The sequence below is a fragment of the Heterodontus francisci genome, chromosome 10, assembly GCF_036365525.1.
Source record: "Heterodontus francisci isolate sHetFra1 chromosome 10, sHetFra1.hap1, whole genome shotgun sequence".
Classification (NCBI taxonomy): Eukaryota; Metazoa; Chordata; class Chondrichthyes; order Heterodontiformes; family Heterodontidae; genus Heterodontus; species Heterodontus francisci.
The window spans coordinates 84,147,493-84,163,306 of record NC_090380.1 but is presented as its reverse complement, the minus strand read 5'-3'; the positions used below and the strand labels follow the sequence as shown (position 1 = coordinate 84,163,306).

Sequence of the window (15,814 nt, the reverse complement as noted above, 5' to 3'; positions counted from 1 at the left end):
GCTCTACTAAATGAGTCAGCCTTGGCTTAGTGGTAGCACTCTCACCTCTGAGTAGAAAAGTTGTGGGTTCAAGCTGCACCCTGGAAACTTCAGCATGTAATGTAGGCTGATACTTCAGTAGAGCTGAGACAAAGTGCTGAACTGTTGGAAATACCATCTTTCAGCTGTGATTTTAAACCAATGCCCCATCTGCCAATCAGTTGGATGTAAAAGATCACATTACAATATTCAAAGAAGAGCAGGGGAGTTCTCCTAGTGATCTGACCAACAATTATTCCACAATCAACACAAACAAAATAGATCATCATTACTGCTGTGGGATCTTGCTGTGTGCAAACATTTGCTGGAATTGCCCACTTTACAACAGTGAGTACATTTTAAAATAAGTACTTTATTGTCAGTGATGCACTTTGAGGTGTTCTGAGCATGTGAAAGGCATCATATAAATGCCTGTATATTTACTTTTAGATGGTGTCCCAAATATAAGAAAATTGCTTCTGCAATAAGTTAGTTGCTGCTCTGCGGTCAGTGTAACAAAGCTAACTGTCCCATAACTGAGACAGAAATTTATCACTGATTTAACAATCTTAACTTACACTTGCAATCTCGAATATTACACTGAATTTATGCAGACAACACCTTTGGAAACAGCAACAGAAGCAGGAAAATTCAGCACGGTAGTGCACAACTAAAATTCTTTTATAGTAACAGATGACTAGCATGTGCGATAAAGTAACGGGAGGAAGTTTTAGCCTTGTATGACAGCTTCAATTAGATTTTGAAACATTTTTAGGCAAAGTGTACAGAGCAAGCCATTAAATGACAATGCATAGATATGGCTTTGTATTTAAATTATAGAAAATTATATTGGGACCAGTATAACAGCAGTAGAATTTTTCCACATCAAATTATGAAAGAAAACAGACTTGCATTTATATTGCACCTTTCATGACCTCAGGACATCCCAAAGCACTCTATGGCCAATTAAGTACTTTTGAAGTGTAGTCACTGTTGTAATGTAGGAAACGCGGCAACCAATTTGCACACAACAAACTCCCACAAACTGCAATGTGATAATGATGTTGATTGGGGGATACATATTGGCCAGGATACTGAGGATAACTCTCCTGCTCTTCTTTGTGATGTCCTCGGAACTTGAGTGAGGTTTAGCCGAGTTTGGCATAGGATATGAGGCAAAGACAGAGAGACAAAGTCTGCAGCAGCTGAACACTAGGGCTTCTCCTTTTATTCTGTCTTAGTTTCACTTTATCTTTTCTAGCATGTATGTTCTACAGCAGCCTGTAGTGTGCACAATGCACAATGCAGTTGCAATTTCAAAATACTACAAAACTAAATTCTTCAAAATAGTGCCATGGGATCTTTTGCACCCACCTGAGAAGGTAGTCAGGGCCTCGGTTCAACATCTCATCCAAAAGACAGAGCCTCCCTTAGTACTACACTAAAGTGTCAGTCTTTATTTTTGTGCTCAAGTCCTTGAACCCACAATCCTCTGACTCAGAGAGTGCTATCAAATGAGCCACAGCTGACATCTAACGGTTACACTTATGCAGCTTGTTCGATTTTTTTCAGCTTGTTCAATTTTTTTCAACAGCTTTGCAATGGAACGGTTCAGCTTTCTGCTGCTACTAGCTATCAAGATACATTCAGTGGATGCACAATTCAATGGGTACAACTGTGATGCTAATCTGCACAGCAGGTTCCCTGGTAAGTTGGATCCAAAATTGGCTCAATGGCAGGAAGAAAAGGGTAGTGGTCAGTAGATGTTTTGTGACTGGAAGGCAGTTTCCTGTGGGGTTCCACAGGGCTCAATGCTTGGTCCCTTGCTTTTCATGGTATATATCGATGATTTAGACTTAAATATAGGGGGCATGATTAAGAAGATTGCAGATGATACAAAAATTAGCCGTGTAGTTGATAATGAAAAAGAAAGCTGTAGACTGCAGGAAATATCAGGTGGGCAGAAAAGTGACAAATGAAATTCAATCAGGAGAAGTGTGAGGAATGTGTTTGAGGGGAGGCAAACAACGCAAGAGAATAGACAATAAATGGCAGAATACTGAGAAATGTAGAGGAACAGAGGGTCCTTCGAGTGCACGTCCACAGATCCTCAAGGTAGCAGGACAGGAAGATAAGGCAGTTAAGAAGACATACAGGATACTTTCCTTTATTAGATAAAGCGTAGCATATAAGAGCTGGGAGGTTATCTTAGAACTGTATAAAACACTGGTTAGGCCACAGCTCAAGTACTGTGTCCAGTTGCGGTCACTGCAATGCAGGAAGAATGTGGTCACACTAGAGGAGGTACAGAAGAGGTTTATGAGGATGTTGCTAGGACTGGATAAGTTTAGCTATGAGGAAAAATTGGACAGGCTGGAGTTGTTTTCTTTGAAACAGGGGAGATTGAGGGAAGATATAATTGAGGTGTATGAAATTATGAGGTACCTAAATAAAGTGGATAGGAAGGATATATTTCCCTTAGCAGATAGGTCAATACGCAGGGGGCATAGTTTAAAGTAGTTGGCAGAAGGATTAGAGGGGAATTGAGGGGAACTTTTTTCACCCAGAGGATGGTGGGGCCTGGAATTCACTGCCTGACAGGTTAGTAGAGACAGAAACCCTCATCGCATGGAAAATATACTTGGCTATGCACTTGAAGTACTGTAACCTACAGGGCTATGGACCAAGAACTGGAAAGTGGGATTAGACTGGATAGTTCTTTGTTGACTGGTGCAGACATAATGGGCTGACTGGCTTCCTTCTGTGCCATGAATATCTATGATCAAACAAAGTGTACACAAAATATTAAATGCTTTGAATGTCAAAAAGTCAATCCCATCTTTGGTCTGTTATTGAAAATACTGTGCTCGGAGCTGAAGAATTTCTAATTTTACTCAAGTCTTTCTGCCAGGGTAAACAGGGTGTCTGAAAAAGAAGACTTAATTAGATCACCCTGAAATCAGCATGATATTTAGATTTAATGAACATTCACTTGCCTATTGGCAACATATTTTATATCTTCAAGTTGCTCATTTGTAGCAGGTTTTACTCTAGTTCTGTGTTTTCCCCCTTTTCTCCTGAAAGCAGTACGGTTGATCTTGACTTTATGCGATAGTGTGAAATGGGTGGTAGCAAGTCGACAGCCCATTTTACATCTCTCCTGACCTCCAATGGAAATAAGAATGAGGAGAGTTATAAAATAGGCTGTCGATTCATGGCCATCCATTTTACGCTATTTCACAAAGTAAAGATCTATCCCTGTGATTCTTATTGGGGTAACATACTGAACTATTCGAAGCAGATCAATGTCCTACTGAAATTGTAGGCAATGCTCTAAATGAGTCCTTAGCAGTGATTTACACAAAGTAACAATAACTTGAATTAATCAAATCAAATATTCTTGAAATGCATTTCTAAACCCAAAGATTTCTTCTGATCTCTATGTATTAAGGACTTAGCTGGCTGATTTCCTATGTTTGCTACTTTGAATCAAATCGTAAAAATGTTCAAAAGGAACTTAGCAATTGCAATCAGATAAATCTTTCCACTTTGTTTATGATGTTGTGTTGGCATAGCAACCAGAGGAAATCTTTCCCCAATTCGCATTGATGATAACAACATCATTTTGTGTGGATACTTGAAGATAAATCAGGCCCAAATTTCTTCCTCTTCCAACTTTTCCAATGAACTCACTACATTGCATTTACATGTTTCACATTTCCTGTTCCAAACTGAATAACCTTACATTTGTCCATATTAAAATCCAATTACCATACTTTAACTCATACACATAATTGATTTGAATCCTTTTGAATGCTATCATATACCCTTATACTTATCACTTAGCTAAATAAATTGGCATCATTAGCAAAGTTGATAATATTATCAGAATCTAGAAAAGAATTGGCTGCTTACCATCTGGCCACTTGATTGAATTTATGTCACTTAAAACGTTATGTTTATATCCCAGATAAGCATTTGTCAAATATGTGTCAACAAAATTGAATTTAACTGCAGTCAGGGGTTATGTTCTCAGCAATGTATAATATCAGCCATTCTTTACTGAACCTTGATCAGATTATAATTGACTTCATTGAATGTTCCTTCCTACAGGTGAAAAGGACATCCTTGTCTTTTGTGGAGTACAGACCATAACAATCAAGATCAATTTTTGTCCAGTACTGTTCTCTGGCTACTCAGAAACTGATTTAGCATTAAATGGCAGACACGGCAATGCACATTGCAGGGGTTTTATTAATAACAGTACTTTTCCCACAGTCGTCATATTCACTATCAACCTCAATACACTAGAAGTCTGTGGAAATAGCCTAGTGGTAAGATTAACTCTCTTCTTTCTCTTGTGAACAATAGGTTATTGGTAATGTTTCATAAATATCTCAGAGACAGAGAAACACTGAAACACAGTTTGAATGTGTCATCTTGTTAAGCGTCCAACACTTTCCATATATGAATCTGTGTGGGAAGCCTCACTCTAGTTATAAAGCATTAGAATCAAATGTTTCTAAATGGATCAATTGCTCTCAAAAGCTAGAGAAAAAGGAAAATAGCACTGGTCCTATCTTTGCCAACTGATTCTGGAGCAATACTGATATTTTCCATGGTCTAGGTAACAGTGATGAAATCACCCTGGGTTACTCTCATGCACATCTTAATGGTTGCCGAATTCTTGGCTGACAGATGATGCAGCTGCAAAGCACACTCGAATCAGGAAGGCCAAGGCCAGCCTAAAATTGGGTCTCGAACCCCATTAATTGGATGGGCTTCCAGTGCCTTTCTCGGCTCCTCAGGCACCTTGCCCACTTATAGGTTTCGTCAGCAGTGACCTGAAGCTAAGTCCCGGGTGGGGAAGGGTGGAGCTGCCAGGTTGGTGGGGGTGGGGGGCACTGTGGATTTGGGGAAGGCTCCTGCTCCTCCTTATTCCCCAGCAATGTATTTTTAAAATCTAAATTTATCTTAGGCCGTAGTGACTTTTGAAGATGTCTGAGTGGAGCAGACCCACCTCCTGCCCCACTCATTGGAAAAGAATTTCCCAGAGGGATCCTTAACAGCCATTAGGGTGCTCATTAATATATACCCAGGATGCCTAGAAAATGAACCCAACAAATTTTGTATTATCCGGAACATGCATGCAGATTGGGCGCGAGTTGTCCTATTGCTGCATTTCTCACTGTTGCATCCATTTTATGACAGAAACATGGGTCCGACACATACCAATTTTTTCCCAGTGAACGGCAAATCAACCAACATTCCCACATCCCTTTCAGCTTCCCACTTGACAAATTATATTCCCAAGCGGTACATATGCCTCCTATTTTGAGCTGTAGAATCAGTAAAAATTGTCTTGTGAACTATTTTAGGTTTCTTCTACTCAAGGACTCAATGCGTTAGGCAATATTTCGATGGTGCAATTTGGGAACGTTTCAGGTTATATTGACACTCCAGACCCACCAACCATTATAAGCTACCTGCCAGGACTATTGTATAAGTATAGCTGCAGCTACCCACTGGAGTACCTTATCAACAACACCCAGCTTGCTTCGTAAGTTTCAACTTTAATTGGAAAAATATTTCAGCACATTTGTTAAAGTACTTGACAAATATTCCTGTTCAGTTTTTAAATTACTTTCACAACATTATTTTTAGATCATCTGCAGCAATTTCAGTGAAAGACAGCAATGGTACATTTATCAGTACTTTGAACTTACTCCTGTACAACGTAAGTTTGTTAACTGTTATTGAAATAGAAATAGTCAATATAGCCATACTTCTCTTTATAGTACAGCTCAAACTTATGAAATGAATGCAAAATTGATGAGAAACAATTCTTAAATCATGCTTTATTTCATTTTCTGTCTTCTTTGGCCTCCTTATCTCGAGAGACAATGGATATGCGCCTGGAGGTGGTCAGTGGTTTGTGAAGCAACGCCTGGAGTGGCTATAAAGGCCAATTCTAGAGTGACAGGCTCTTCCACAGGTGCTGCAGAGAAATTTGTTTGTCGGGGCTGTTGCACAGTTGGCTCTCCCCTTGCGCCTCTGTCTTTTTTCCTGCCAACTACTAAGTCTCTTCTGTATTGCATATATATTGTATCTCTGCACATCGAATGTTTCAAGTTTCAAACTCCTCAGTTGACTTAGTATCAACTTGGCTTACAGTAGAATTTTGCATATTGTAAGTTCAATCCTTACACCATAAATTGGCTGGCATTTCAATGCTCTACTGATGGAGTGCTACACTGTCAATTTCCATTATCTACATAAATTAGGTTAAGCACAACTGTGATATCCCAATAGGCACTCACAACGATGAAGGTCCATGCTGGTTACGTAATTAATTAAATCAGCCCTGTACCATACATCATAGGACAGAATCACATTTTATATCTGCAGATTGGGATTTCAAAGACACTGGGAAATATATCATTTGGTACGAAAGTATTTCAATTTTTTGTTAATTTTGAGGACTTGTGTTTCATTTGGGAAAACTGAAAATGATTCCATGGATTTTTTTTTTCACTGGGGTCATTGAAAGGTCTTGTTTGCAAACAACATGGACTGGAAGTCACCTGTATTCAGATAAATACCTAACAGGGGGATTTTTTTTGACTTGGAGATGTTTGCAGAGAACTGACGGGTTAAGATTTATAGGGGTCAAGTGGCTTGACTCTTCAGATTGTTTTTGGTTTCACTTTGGAAGGTCAGTGGGAGTTTTAAAAACCAGCCAATAGAGCAGTGACCCCAACTCAGCCTTTTCCATCTCTTTGAAAAGCCTGCAAGCTTTTCTATCTCTTTGAGAAGCTCTTAGAAGCGAGTGTAAGAAATAAAGAAATTGGTGATAGATTCCTCCTGAAAGGCCTGCCTAAAACTCTTGTTACCACATTTTTCCTGAGATGCTGGAAAAACTTGATGGATAAATCCTCAATGCCGCCTGCTCAAAATGCTCCAGAGAAAGATCCCAGTGACAGCCGTCCCTACGTACCGTCGACGCCAAACCAAAAAAAGGACAACTGACGTCTTGAAAGATCTTTTCTTTTTTCTTAAAGGATTGGCAAGTATTTGGCCAGAGTATTCTTTTCTGTCCTTTTTTGTAAAAGAGCTCTAAAGAGAAAATCTCTTTTTTCCAGTTAACCGGTGTGTGTGTGTGTACGTGTGTGTGTGTGTGTGTGTGTGTATGTGTGCGTGTGTGTGTGTGTGTATTTGTGTGTGTGTGGCTAAGGTAAAAGGGAACTTTCATATTTCAATCTGTGTGTTAATGCCTTTCTTCATAACTACTAGTTATGTCTTGTTTTATAATGAAGTGATAATTTTGTTGTTTATCAAAGAAACCTGGTTGGTGTATTTCATTCTGGGATAAAGACTAGAGTCTATGATGACTGTATCGGTAACTGGGTAAATATTTAAATATATGCTGTGGCCTGTGGAAAAGTGGAACTAGAAAAGACTCCTCCCACCTTGTTGTAACACATTTAACTACTTGATCTCGGAAGAACTGATGATAGATATAATGATTAAAAATGTGTCTTGCTGTATATCTTGGGTGTCACGAAAACATGTGAGGTCGAAGGATGATTTTTTAAAATTTTTAATAAGGAAACCTGAATATTGGACTGATGGAAATGACCCACTCAGTCCTTGCAAGTTTTGAACTTTGTCTGCTGACTGGGCTCACTTACTTAAGCCTGAGGAGGCAACTAAAGAGAGAGAACTTTCTGGAAAAAACGGACAGAAACCTCCTTCAGCTACACAGTTTAGAGAGAACTTTCCAGAAAGAACAGACAGAGATCGCTCTCGAAGGAATTCAGTCACATTTCTGTCTCCCGGAAAACCATTAAATCACCATTCACCTTTTCAAACCGGATGCTGGAGAACCACCAAATTCAGCCCGAAGCCAGTGAGTCACAAACCTCCACAGACAGTATACCCCTTTTATTTCTCTGGACTCCAATTCAACCAATCTATCCTTCCACATTCTGTAACCTACTGTGTATGTGTGTGTGTTGTGTGTGTGTGAAAGTTGGAGCGTATTTTATTATTTTACTTAGATTGGTTTACATACCGTAAAGTTAACCTCTTTCTTTGGTTAAACTCAAGAAAACCTGTCCAATGGCTCTTTTTATGATCACGGCACATAAACAAGTAAACACTCACTGAATTGATAAGTATATCCACTTAAAAAAATAAATCTGTTGTGGTCAAACAAAGAGAGGAAAAAGAGGGGAGCCCTTCAAACCTTCCTCACCTGATCATAACAGAAATTTGGGGACTCTATGTCCAAGATCAAACTCAAAGACGAACAAGAAATTGGAAGCGGGAAACCAAATTGATCCCTAGCAATAATTTGCTTTTAAACTTTAAAACAGGTTTTCTTGTGGTTCAGTGCTAGAGTACTAAAATTTGAGGCCAGTGTCTTCCTAGAACAGTGTGAAGTAAGTTGGGACAGTTCAAAAGCCCTATCTGTTGAAGAGTTAAGGAGTATAGCTAGGCATTTACAGATAAAAATCTGCCCAAAAGCTAGGAAACCCAAAATCCTAAAACGTGTAGCTAACCATTTTGACATTTAAACTGAAGAAACAGAGCCAAGCATAGAATCTGAAACAGACAGAATAGCATTAGCTAAGATACAACTGGAACAGCGATGACTAGCGCTAGAATTCAAAGAAAAATAAAAATAAAGGGAGAGACAAGGACAGAAGGAGGAGAGAGAATTCTAGGAAAGGGAGAAAGATAGAGAATTCCAGAAGGAGAAGCAGGAAAGAAAGTTAAGGCAGATCGAACTGAATAGGGGAAAACCCAATATACCCAGTGAAGGCACCACTAGTGAGGGAATGACCCCTAGCTCAGGATTGAGTGCTGTGCTCTTCAAGTTCCCCCAGTGGATACCTAAGTTCAATAAGGGGCATGTGGAAGCATTTTTCATCTCATTTGAGAAGCTTGCAAAGCAATTGAAATGGCCAAGAGAGGGCTGGGCCCTGCTACTGCAAAGCAAATTAGCAGGAAAAGCACATGAGGTTTATTCCCTATTGTCCGATGAGAGTTCATCAAACTATGAGATGATCAAAAATGTTATCCTGAGCGCATATGAGCTGGCACCGGAGGCATATCACCAAAAATTCTGAACTCTCCAAAAACAACCTGAACAAATTTACATCGAGTTTGAAAGGGTTAAGCAGCTTGCTGTTGAATGATGGATCGGTAGAGCCCACCAATAAGTACCTCAGAGAAGTGGTCCCCATCTAGGAGTTCAAAAATACAGTCCCCCTTTCCATAAAAGGCCACATGGAGGAACAAAAGGTTCCAAGAGCTAGGCAGGCAGCAACCCTGGCTGATAATTATGAGCTTGTCTGCAAGCCCTTGCCCCAAGGGAAACCATTCTCTAGTCACCTCCAAAAACCTGAAAAGGATAGAATGTGGGAGGGTGATAGGAGGATGAAAAGCCATGGGCAAGAAGGGAAATCTGGAAACACAGGGAGCCCTCCTCAGGCCAAAAATGAAGGTGCTGAGAACAGGAGCGATGCCTGAAAACCTGCATGTTTCTATTGAAACAAGGCAGGTCAACTTTGAGCTGACAGCTCGAAGTTACAGGGAAAACCCATAGGATTCGTCAGGGTACACCAGACCAATGCAGCAAAAGCAGCCCTGATGGAAAGCACAGGAGACCAGGCTGTGGCTCTAACTGTGACAGTCCCTGCAGGCGTACCGCTGTGAGTGCAGGAGAACTTAACAAAATCCTTGGGAGTTACCAGGATTTTGTGTCCAGAGGAAAAGTTTAGAGAGAACTTTCTGGAAAGAACAGACAGAGATCTCCCTTGAAGGAATTCAGTCACATTTCTATCTCCCGGAGAACCACTGAATCAGCATCCACATTTTCAAACCGGAAGCCTCAGGACCACCGATTTCAGCCTGAAGCCAGCTGAGTCACAAATCTCCACAGACTGTATACCCCTTTTATTTCTCTGGACTCTTATTCAACCAATCTATCCTTCCGCATTCCTATTTGTGTGCATGTGTGTTTGTGTGGGTGTGTGTGTAAGTTGAGCGCATTTTATTAATTTACTTAGATCAGTTTACGTACAGTAAAGTTAACCTTTTTCTTTGGTTAAACTCAAGAAAACCTGTCCGATGGCTCTTTTTATGATCATGGCGCATAAACAAGTAAACACTCACGGAATTGGTAAGTATATCCACTTAAAAAATAAATCTTTTGTGGTCAAACAAAGAGAGGGAAAGGAGGGAAGCCCTTCAAACCCTTCTCACCTGATCGTAACAGAAATTTGGGGGCTGTATGTCCAAGATCAAACACAAAGACAAACGAGAAATTGGAAGCGGGAAACCAAATTGAATGTGGCGAGTCAGCAGAGAGTGCATTGAATGCAAAAGTATTAGTGAACGGTATCAGGGGAAGGTATATGCCCAAACCTTTATATTGGGTGCAACTGGGGTGAGACCTTATTTTAGGACCGTTAACCATGGGGATTGTCCCTAGTTTACCTGTGGACGGGATTGACCTGCTCCTTGGTAATGATCTGGCAGGGGCGAAGTTTGTAGCTTCCCCAGTGGTCTTAGAGAGGCTGAAAGAGGTCAGGGAAACAGAGCAGTTACCAGAGAAGATCCCCAGCATTTTCCCTGACTGAGTGGTGACCTGGTCCATGGCCAAACAAGCTCCATCAGAGGAGGCTGAACTGGCACTACAGACAGATGACCCTAATGTCTGGTTATATGAAACCTTCTTCGGGAATTTAAAGGAACCAAAGGAAGTGTTCAGCAGGTCTTCCTTGGTCGAGGCTGAGCAAGCCGACCCAGTGTTAATAAAGTTAACCCAGATTGCCCAAACTGAAGCTGAAGCAGAGGGGCTTCCAGAGTGCTACTAAAAGAATGAGGTGCTGATGAGGAAGTGGAGACCTCCTCACAGACCTGCGTAGAAGAGTAGACAGTGGTTCACCAGGTAGTGGTGACACTGAGGTACCATAGGGAAATATTGAGGATAGCCCACAAAGTTCCAATGGCTGGACATGTCGGTATCCAAAAATCCCAAGCCCACATAAGAAAGCATTTTTACTGGCCACAACTCCACAAAGATGTGATGGAGTTCAGTAAAACTTGACACACGTGCCAAGTTGTGGGGAAGCCCCAACCTGCAATAAAACCTGCACCCTTAATTCCCATACTGGCTTTTGGGGAACCATTCAGCAGAGTGGTGGTGGGTTGTGTGGAGCCCCTGCCGAAAACAAATGGGGACAAACAAGCGCAGGTCTGACAGGCAGTCAGGAAAGAGCAGGGTGAAAGGCATAGTGAGGATGAGTTAGAGGAAGGTATGGAGGATTCCCAAATCGAAACCCCTATGGTTGGTTAGCTAACACCGAAATGTTAGGGAGAGTAGACGCCGTACTCTCCTATTTAAACGCAAAACAGAGAGGAGACCTAACAAGGCTGCTCACAACATTTAAAGAGATCTGCAGGGACAAACCAGGGTGCACAACCCTAGCCCTACACAATGTGGATGTAGGAGACACCCCTCCCATAAAGCAAAATCTCTATCGCCTCGGTCCGGGGAAACTGACCCAGGTTCGGGAAGAAATTCAGTATATGCTGGAGCACAAACTGATTGAACCCAGTCAGAGCAGCTGGAGTTTCCCAGTTGTGCTGGTGCCCAAACCTGATGGCTCAACATGGCTCTGCATTGATTAAAAGAAAGTTAATGCAATGACAAGAGCTGACTCCTACCCAATTCCCCCCCAGAAGACTGTATCAATAGAGTAGGAAACACCACCTACATAACCAAAATAGATTTGATAAAAGGATACTGGCAGGTTCCCTTAACCAACCAAGCTAAAGAGATCTCCGCTTTTGTAACCCCAGACGGCTGATTCCAGTGTTGGGTGGTGCCATTTGGATTAAGAAATGCCCCAACCACCTTCCAAAGGCTGATGAACCAGGTAGTGGCTGGCCTGCCCAACTGTGCAGTGTACCTGGATGATCTGTTAGTATACAGTGACACCTGGGGGGACCACCTAGACCAATTAGAAGCCCTCTTCCGAAGGTTACAGTCGGCTGACCCAGTGGTAAATCATGCAAAGAGCGGGTTAAAGGTCAGGTAACCTACCTAGGGTATGTTATGGGTCAAGCGTGAGTACTGCCCAGAGCAGCGAAGGTACAGGCATTGATGGATTTTCCCAACCCCACGACCAAATGGGAAATAATGTGATTTTTGGAGATGTGTGGGTTTTACCGCAAGTTCGTCCCAAACTTCAGCACTATAGCCACCCCACTGACAGACTTATTTACAGAAAAGAGTGAAGGTAGTGTGGTCAGGGAGGTGCCAAACAGCTTTTGAGAGGCTGAAAGCCATTTAACCAATAAGTCAGTAATAGCAGCTCCAAACTTTAACAAACCATTTAAAGTGGCAGTGGATGCTAATGACCTAGGGGTAGGTGCCGTCCTGCTCCAAGACGATGAGTCAGGCATTGAGAAACCAGTTGGGTATTTCTCCAAAATATTAAACAGACTCTATGGTGGAGAAGAAAACTCTGCAACTGTTGCTGGCTCTCAAGCACTTTGAAGTATATGTCCAAAATGGATATAACGAGACCGTAGCTCATACCAACCACAATCCTTTGACACTTGTGGAGAAATTCAAAGCCAAGAATGCAAGGCTATTTTGAAGGAGCCTGCTTTTGCAACCTTACCACCTAAAGATTACCCACATTGCAGGGAAAAACAATATGATAACTGATGCTTTATCCAGAGTCTAACTCAGCATAGAAGCATCCTGGATGAAATCTAAACTGGAGCATAGCTATGGCAGTGTGAGATTGATAAGTGGGTGTTTCAGGATATACAGATTTTTTTATTTTTACAATTTTATAATGAAATGCTCCTGTCATCGCATTTCATTCCACATGGTGTGGAGGTTTATGGGCGGCACAGTGGCACAATGGTTAGCACCACAGCCTCACAGCTCCAGCGACCCGGGTTCAGTTCTGGGTACTGCCTGTGCGCAGTTTGCAAGTTCTCCCTGCGTCTGCGTGGGTTTCCGCCGGGTGCTCCGGTTTCCTCCCACCTCCAAAAACTTGCAGGTTGATAGGTAAATTGGCCATTGTAAATTGCCCCTAGTGTAGGTACGTGGTAGGAGAATAGTGGGGATGTGGTAGGGAATATGGGGTTAATGAAGGATTACTATAAATGGGTGGTTGTTGGTCGGCACAGACACGGTGGGCCGAAGGGCCTGTTTCTCAGTGCTGTATCTCTAAATAAAAAAAAATTAAAATGTTTTAGGTCGAAGGATGATTTTTTTTTTTAATCCACCAGCTGGAAACCTGAATATTAAACTGGTGGAGCCGAACACTCAAAACTTGCAAGTTTTAAATTCTGTATGCCGACTGGGCTTACTTACTTAAGCTTGAGGAGGGAGCTAAAGAGAGAGAATTTTCTGGAAAGAAGACAGAAACCTCCTTCAGCTACACAGTTTGTAGAACTTTGGGAAAGAACAGAAAGAGATCTCCTTTGCATGAATTCAGTCACATTGCTGTCTCCCGCAGAACCATTAAATCAGCATCCACATTTTCAAACCGGAAGCCTCAGGACCACCGATTTCAGCCTGAAGCCAGCTGAGTCACAAACCTTCACAGACTGTGAACCCCTTTTATTTCTCTGGACTCTAATTCGACCAATCTATCCTTCCCCACTCTGTAATCTATTTGTGTGTGTGCTTGTGCATGTGTGAAAGTTGAAGCGTGTTTTATTATTTCTATTTAGATCAGTTTAAGTACAATAAAGTTAACCTCTTTCTCTGGTTAAACTCAAGAAAAGCTGTCCGCTTGGCTCTTCTTATGATCATGGCATGTAAACAAGTAAACACACTGAATTGGCAAGTATACCCACTTTAAAAAAAACTGTTGTGGTCAAACAAGGAAAGGGAAAAGAGGGGAGCCCTTCAACCCCTCCTCACCTGATCATAACAGAAATTTGTGTCACACTCAACCATTCTTTTATTGGCCTCGCTTTATTTCTCGGCTTGTCTTCTTCCCTCTCCCTCTCTATATGTGGCTCTCACACATTTTCTGTTATTGCTGTCTCTATGTTTGTCTCTGCAACTTGTATTCCTGTCTCCTTCCTTGTGGAAGTGTTTTCTACCCTTTGTTTCCTCTTTGCTTGATATTTATTCTAGTCTGTGTCTGTGCCTCTAACACTTTTGCTTTAGCCAATTTATAATTTTTAAAGCCAGGACAATTAATGAAATGTTTGAAATTTGTATTGACAGTGTGAGGGAGAGGACTGGAGGCATATGGGAATAAAGCTGTCCATAAGCAGTTGGATGCAAGGGAGAAACTAGCTGCCAGATCTGGGCCTAATAATGGGAGAGGGTGGAAGATTGGCCTCGTTGGGAGGAGCAGAATATGGAAACTGGGTTAGAAAGATGGGGCCAGAACCCTGGATGGACGTCATGTATGAGCTGAATGGTCTTCCTCTTGCAAGAGATCCAGAGCTGCAGCCCTGGCCAGTATTGGCATGTCCAAGAGCACTGCAAAATACATGGGTGAGAGAAAAACTGAAGTGAGCAGTGGGACCAGGCTCGAGGATCCATAGGAATTAGGAGGGTTTGGGTCAGGAGGAAACCACATATTCACATCAGGAAGGATTGGGAATTAGCACGGAGGCCATCAGAATGGAGACTGAGGTATGAGAGAAAAGGGAGATTACATCATCAGTAAAAAGAAAACAGCATGCGTGGGAGTGGTTTTTGTTCAATTCATTCACAGGATGTGGGCATCACTGACAAGGCCAGCATTTATTGCCTATAACTGAGCAACTTACTAGTTCCTAGGCCATCTCAGAGAGTTAAGAATCAACCCCATTGCTGTGGGCTGCAGTCTCATAGAGTTCAGACCAAGTAAGAACAGCAGGTTTCCTTCCCTAACAGACATTAGTGAACCACATAGATTTTTACAACAATCCAGTAGTTACATGGTCACAATTACTCATACTATGGTCTAGATTTTAAGAGCCCACCGCCGAGATCGGCAGTGAGATCAAAAGTGCAGGCCGCATGCCAAAGAGCCGCTGCCATCTCCTAAACGGCAGCTCATTTAAATAGTCGGGGCGGCCCACACCCCCCCCCCCCCCCACCCCCGCAATCACATGGAGGGGGCGGGCTGTCTGTCCCCGGCAATGGCGTCAGCTGCCCGTGCGCTGGTGCTGGCTCCCTTTTTAAAGGGCAGCCAGCCCCATCGGCATATTTACATTTTTAAAGCTGCACCCCCCAAAATTTATCTAATAAATTTCTAATGCCCCTTTCCCACCCTCCAATAATAATTGCATTAATGATTTGCCCTTCCCCCCAAAACACTTACCTTTCAAATCTGACCTATCACCCCATCAGTTCACCTCTTCCCACTATCTCCTACACTCATTACGTTTATTTGACCCCGTTCCCCATCCCCACACTGAAAATCCTAACTCCTCCCCCTTCCCCACCAGTGTCATGCCGGCTTTCCACAGATGGGGAATTGAAGGCACGGGAGTGCCGGCCGCCACACTGAGGATTGCGGCAGACCCAGACGATTAAAGGTAAGTTTATTTAAACTTATTCATCCCATTCATTCAAATATTGCAATTCAGTTCCCATCGCCTAAAGGCAGGGGAAGTCGCCACGGAGCCTCGCTGCCACCAGGAGGATCAGGCCAGGCCCTCCTGGCATCGGCCTCCGTGGCGGGCCTCTGTCAGAACAATCATCCGCCCTTCCCTGCCACGGACCCCAATGTCGTGGGCTTGGTAAAATCCA

At 42.3% G+C, this 15,814-nt stretch overlaps 1 protein-coding gene across 1 annotated transcript in view; it reads left to right on the top strand.

Moving 5' to 3' along the window:
* The first annotated feature begins 1,619 nt into the window (after window positions 1–1,619).
* zpld1a (zona pellucida-like domain containing 1a) overlaps window positions 1,620–15,814 on the top strand; it is a 51,290-nt gene continuing 37,095 nt past the window's right edge. The window contains exons 1-4 of the mRNA XM_068039970.1: window positions 1,620–1,725; window positions 4,132–4,352; window positions 5,397–5,578; window positions 5,683–5,755. Coding sequence (XP_067896071.1) covers window positions 1,620–1,725; window positions 4,132–4,352; window positions 5,397–5,578; window positions 5,683–5,755 — 582 coding nt within the window. The remainder of the gene's footprint in view (window positions 1,726–4,131; window positions 4,353–5,396; window positions 5,579–5,682; window positions 5,756–15,814) is intronic.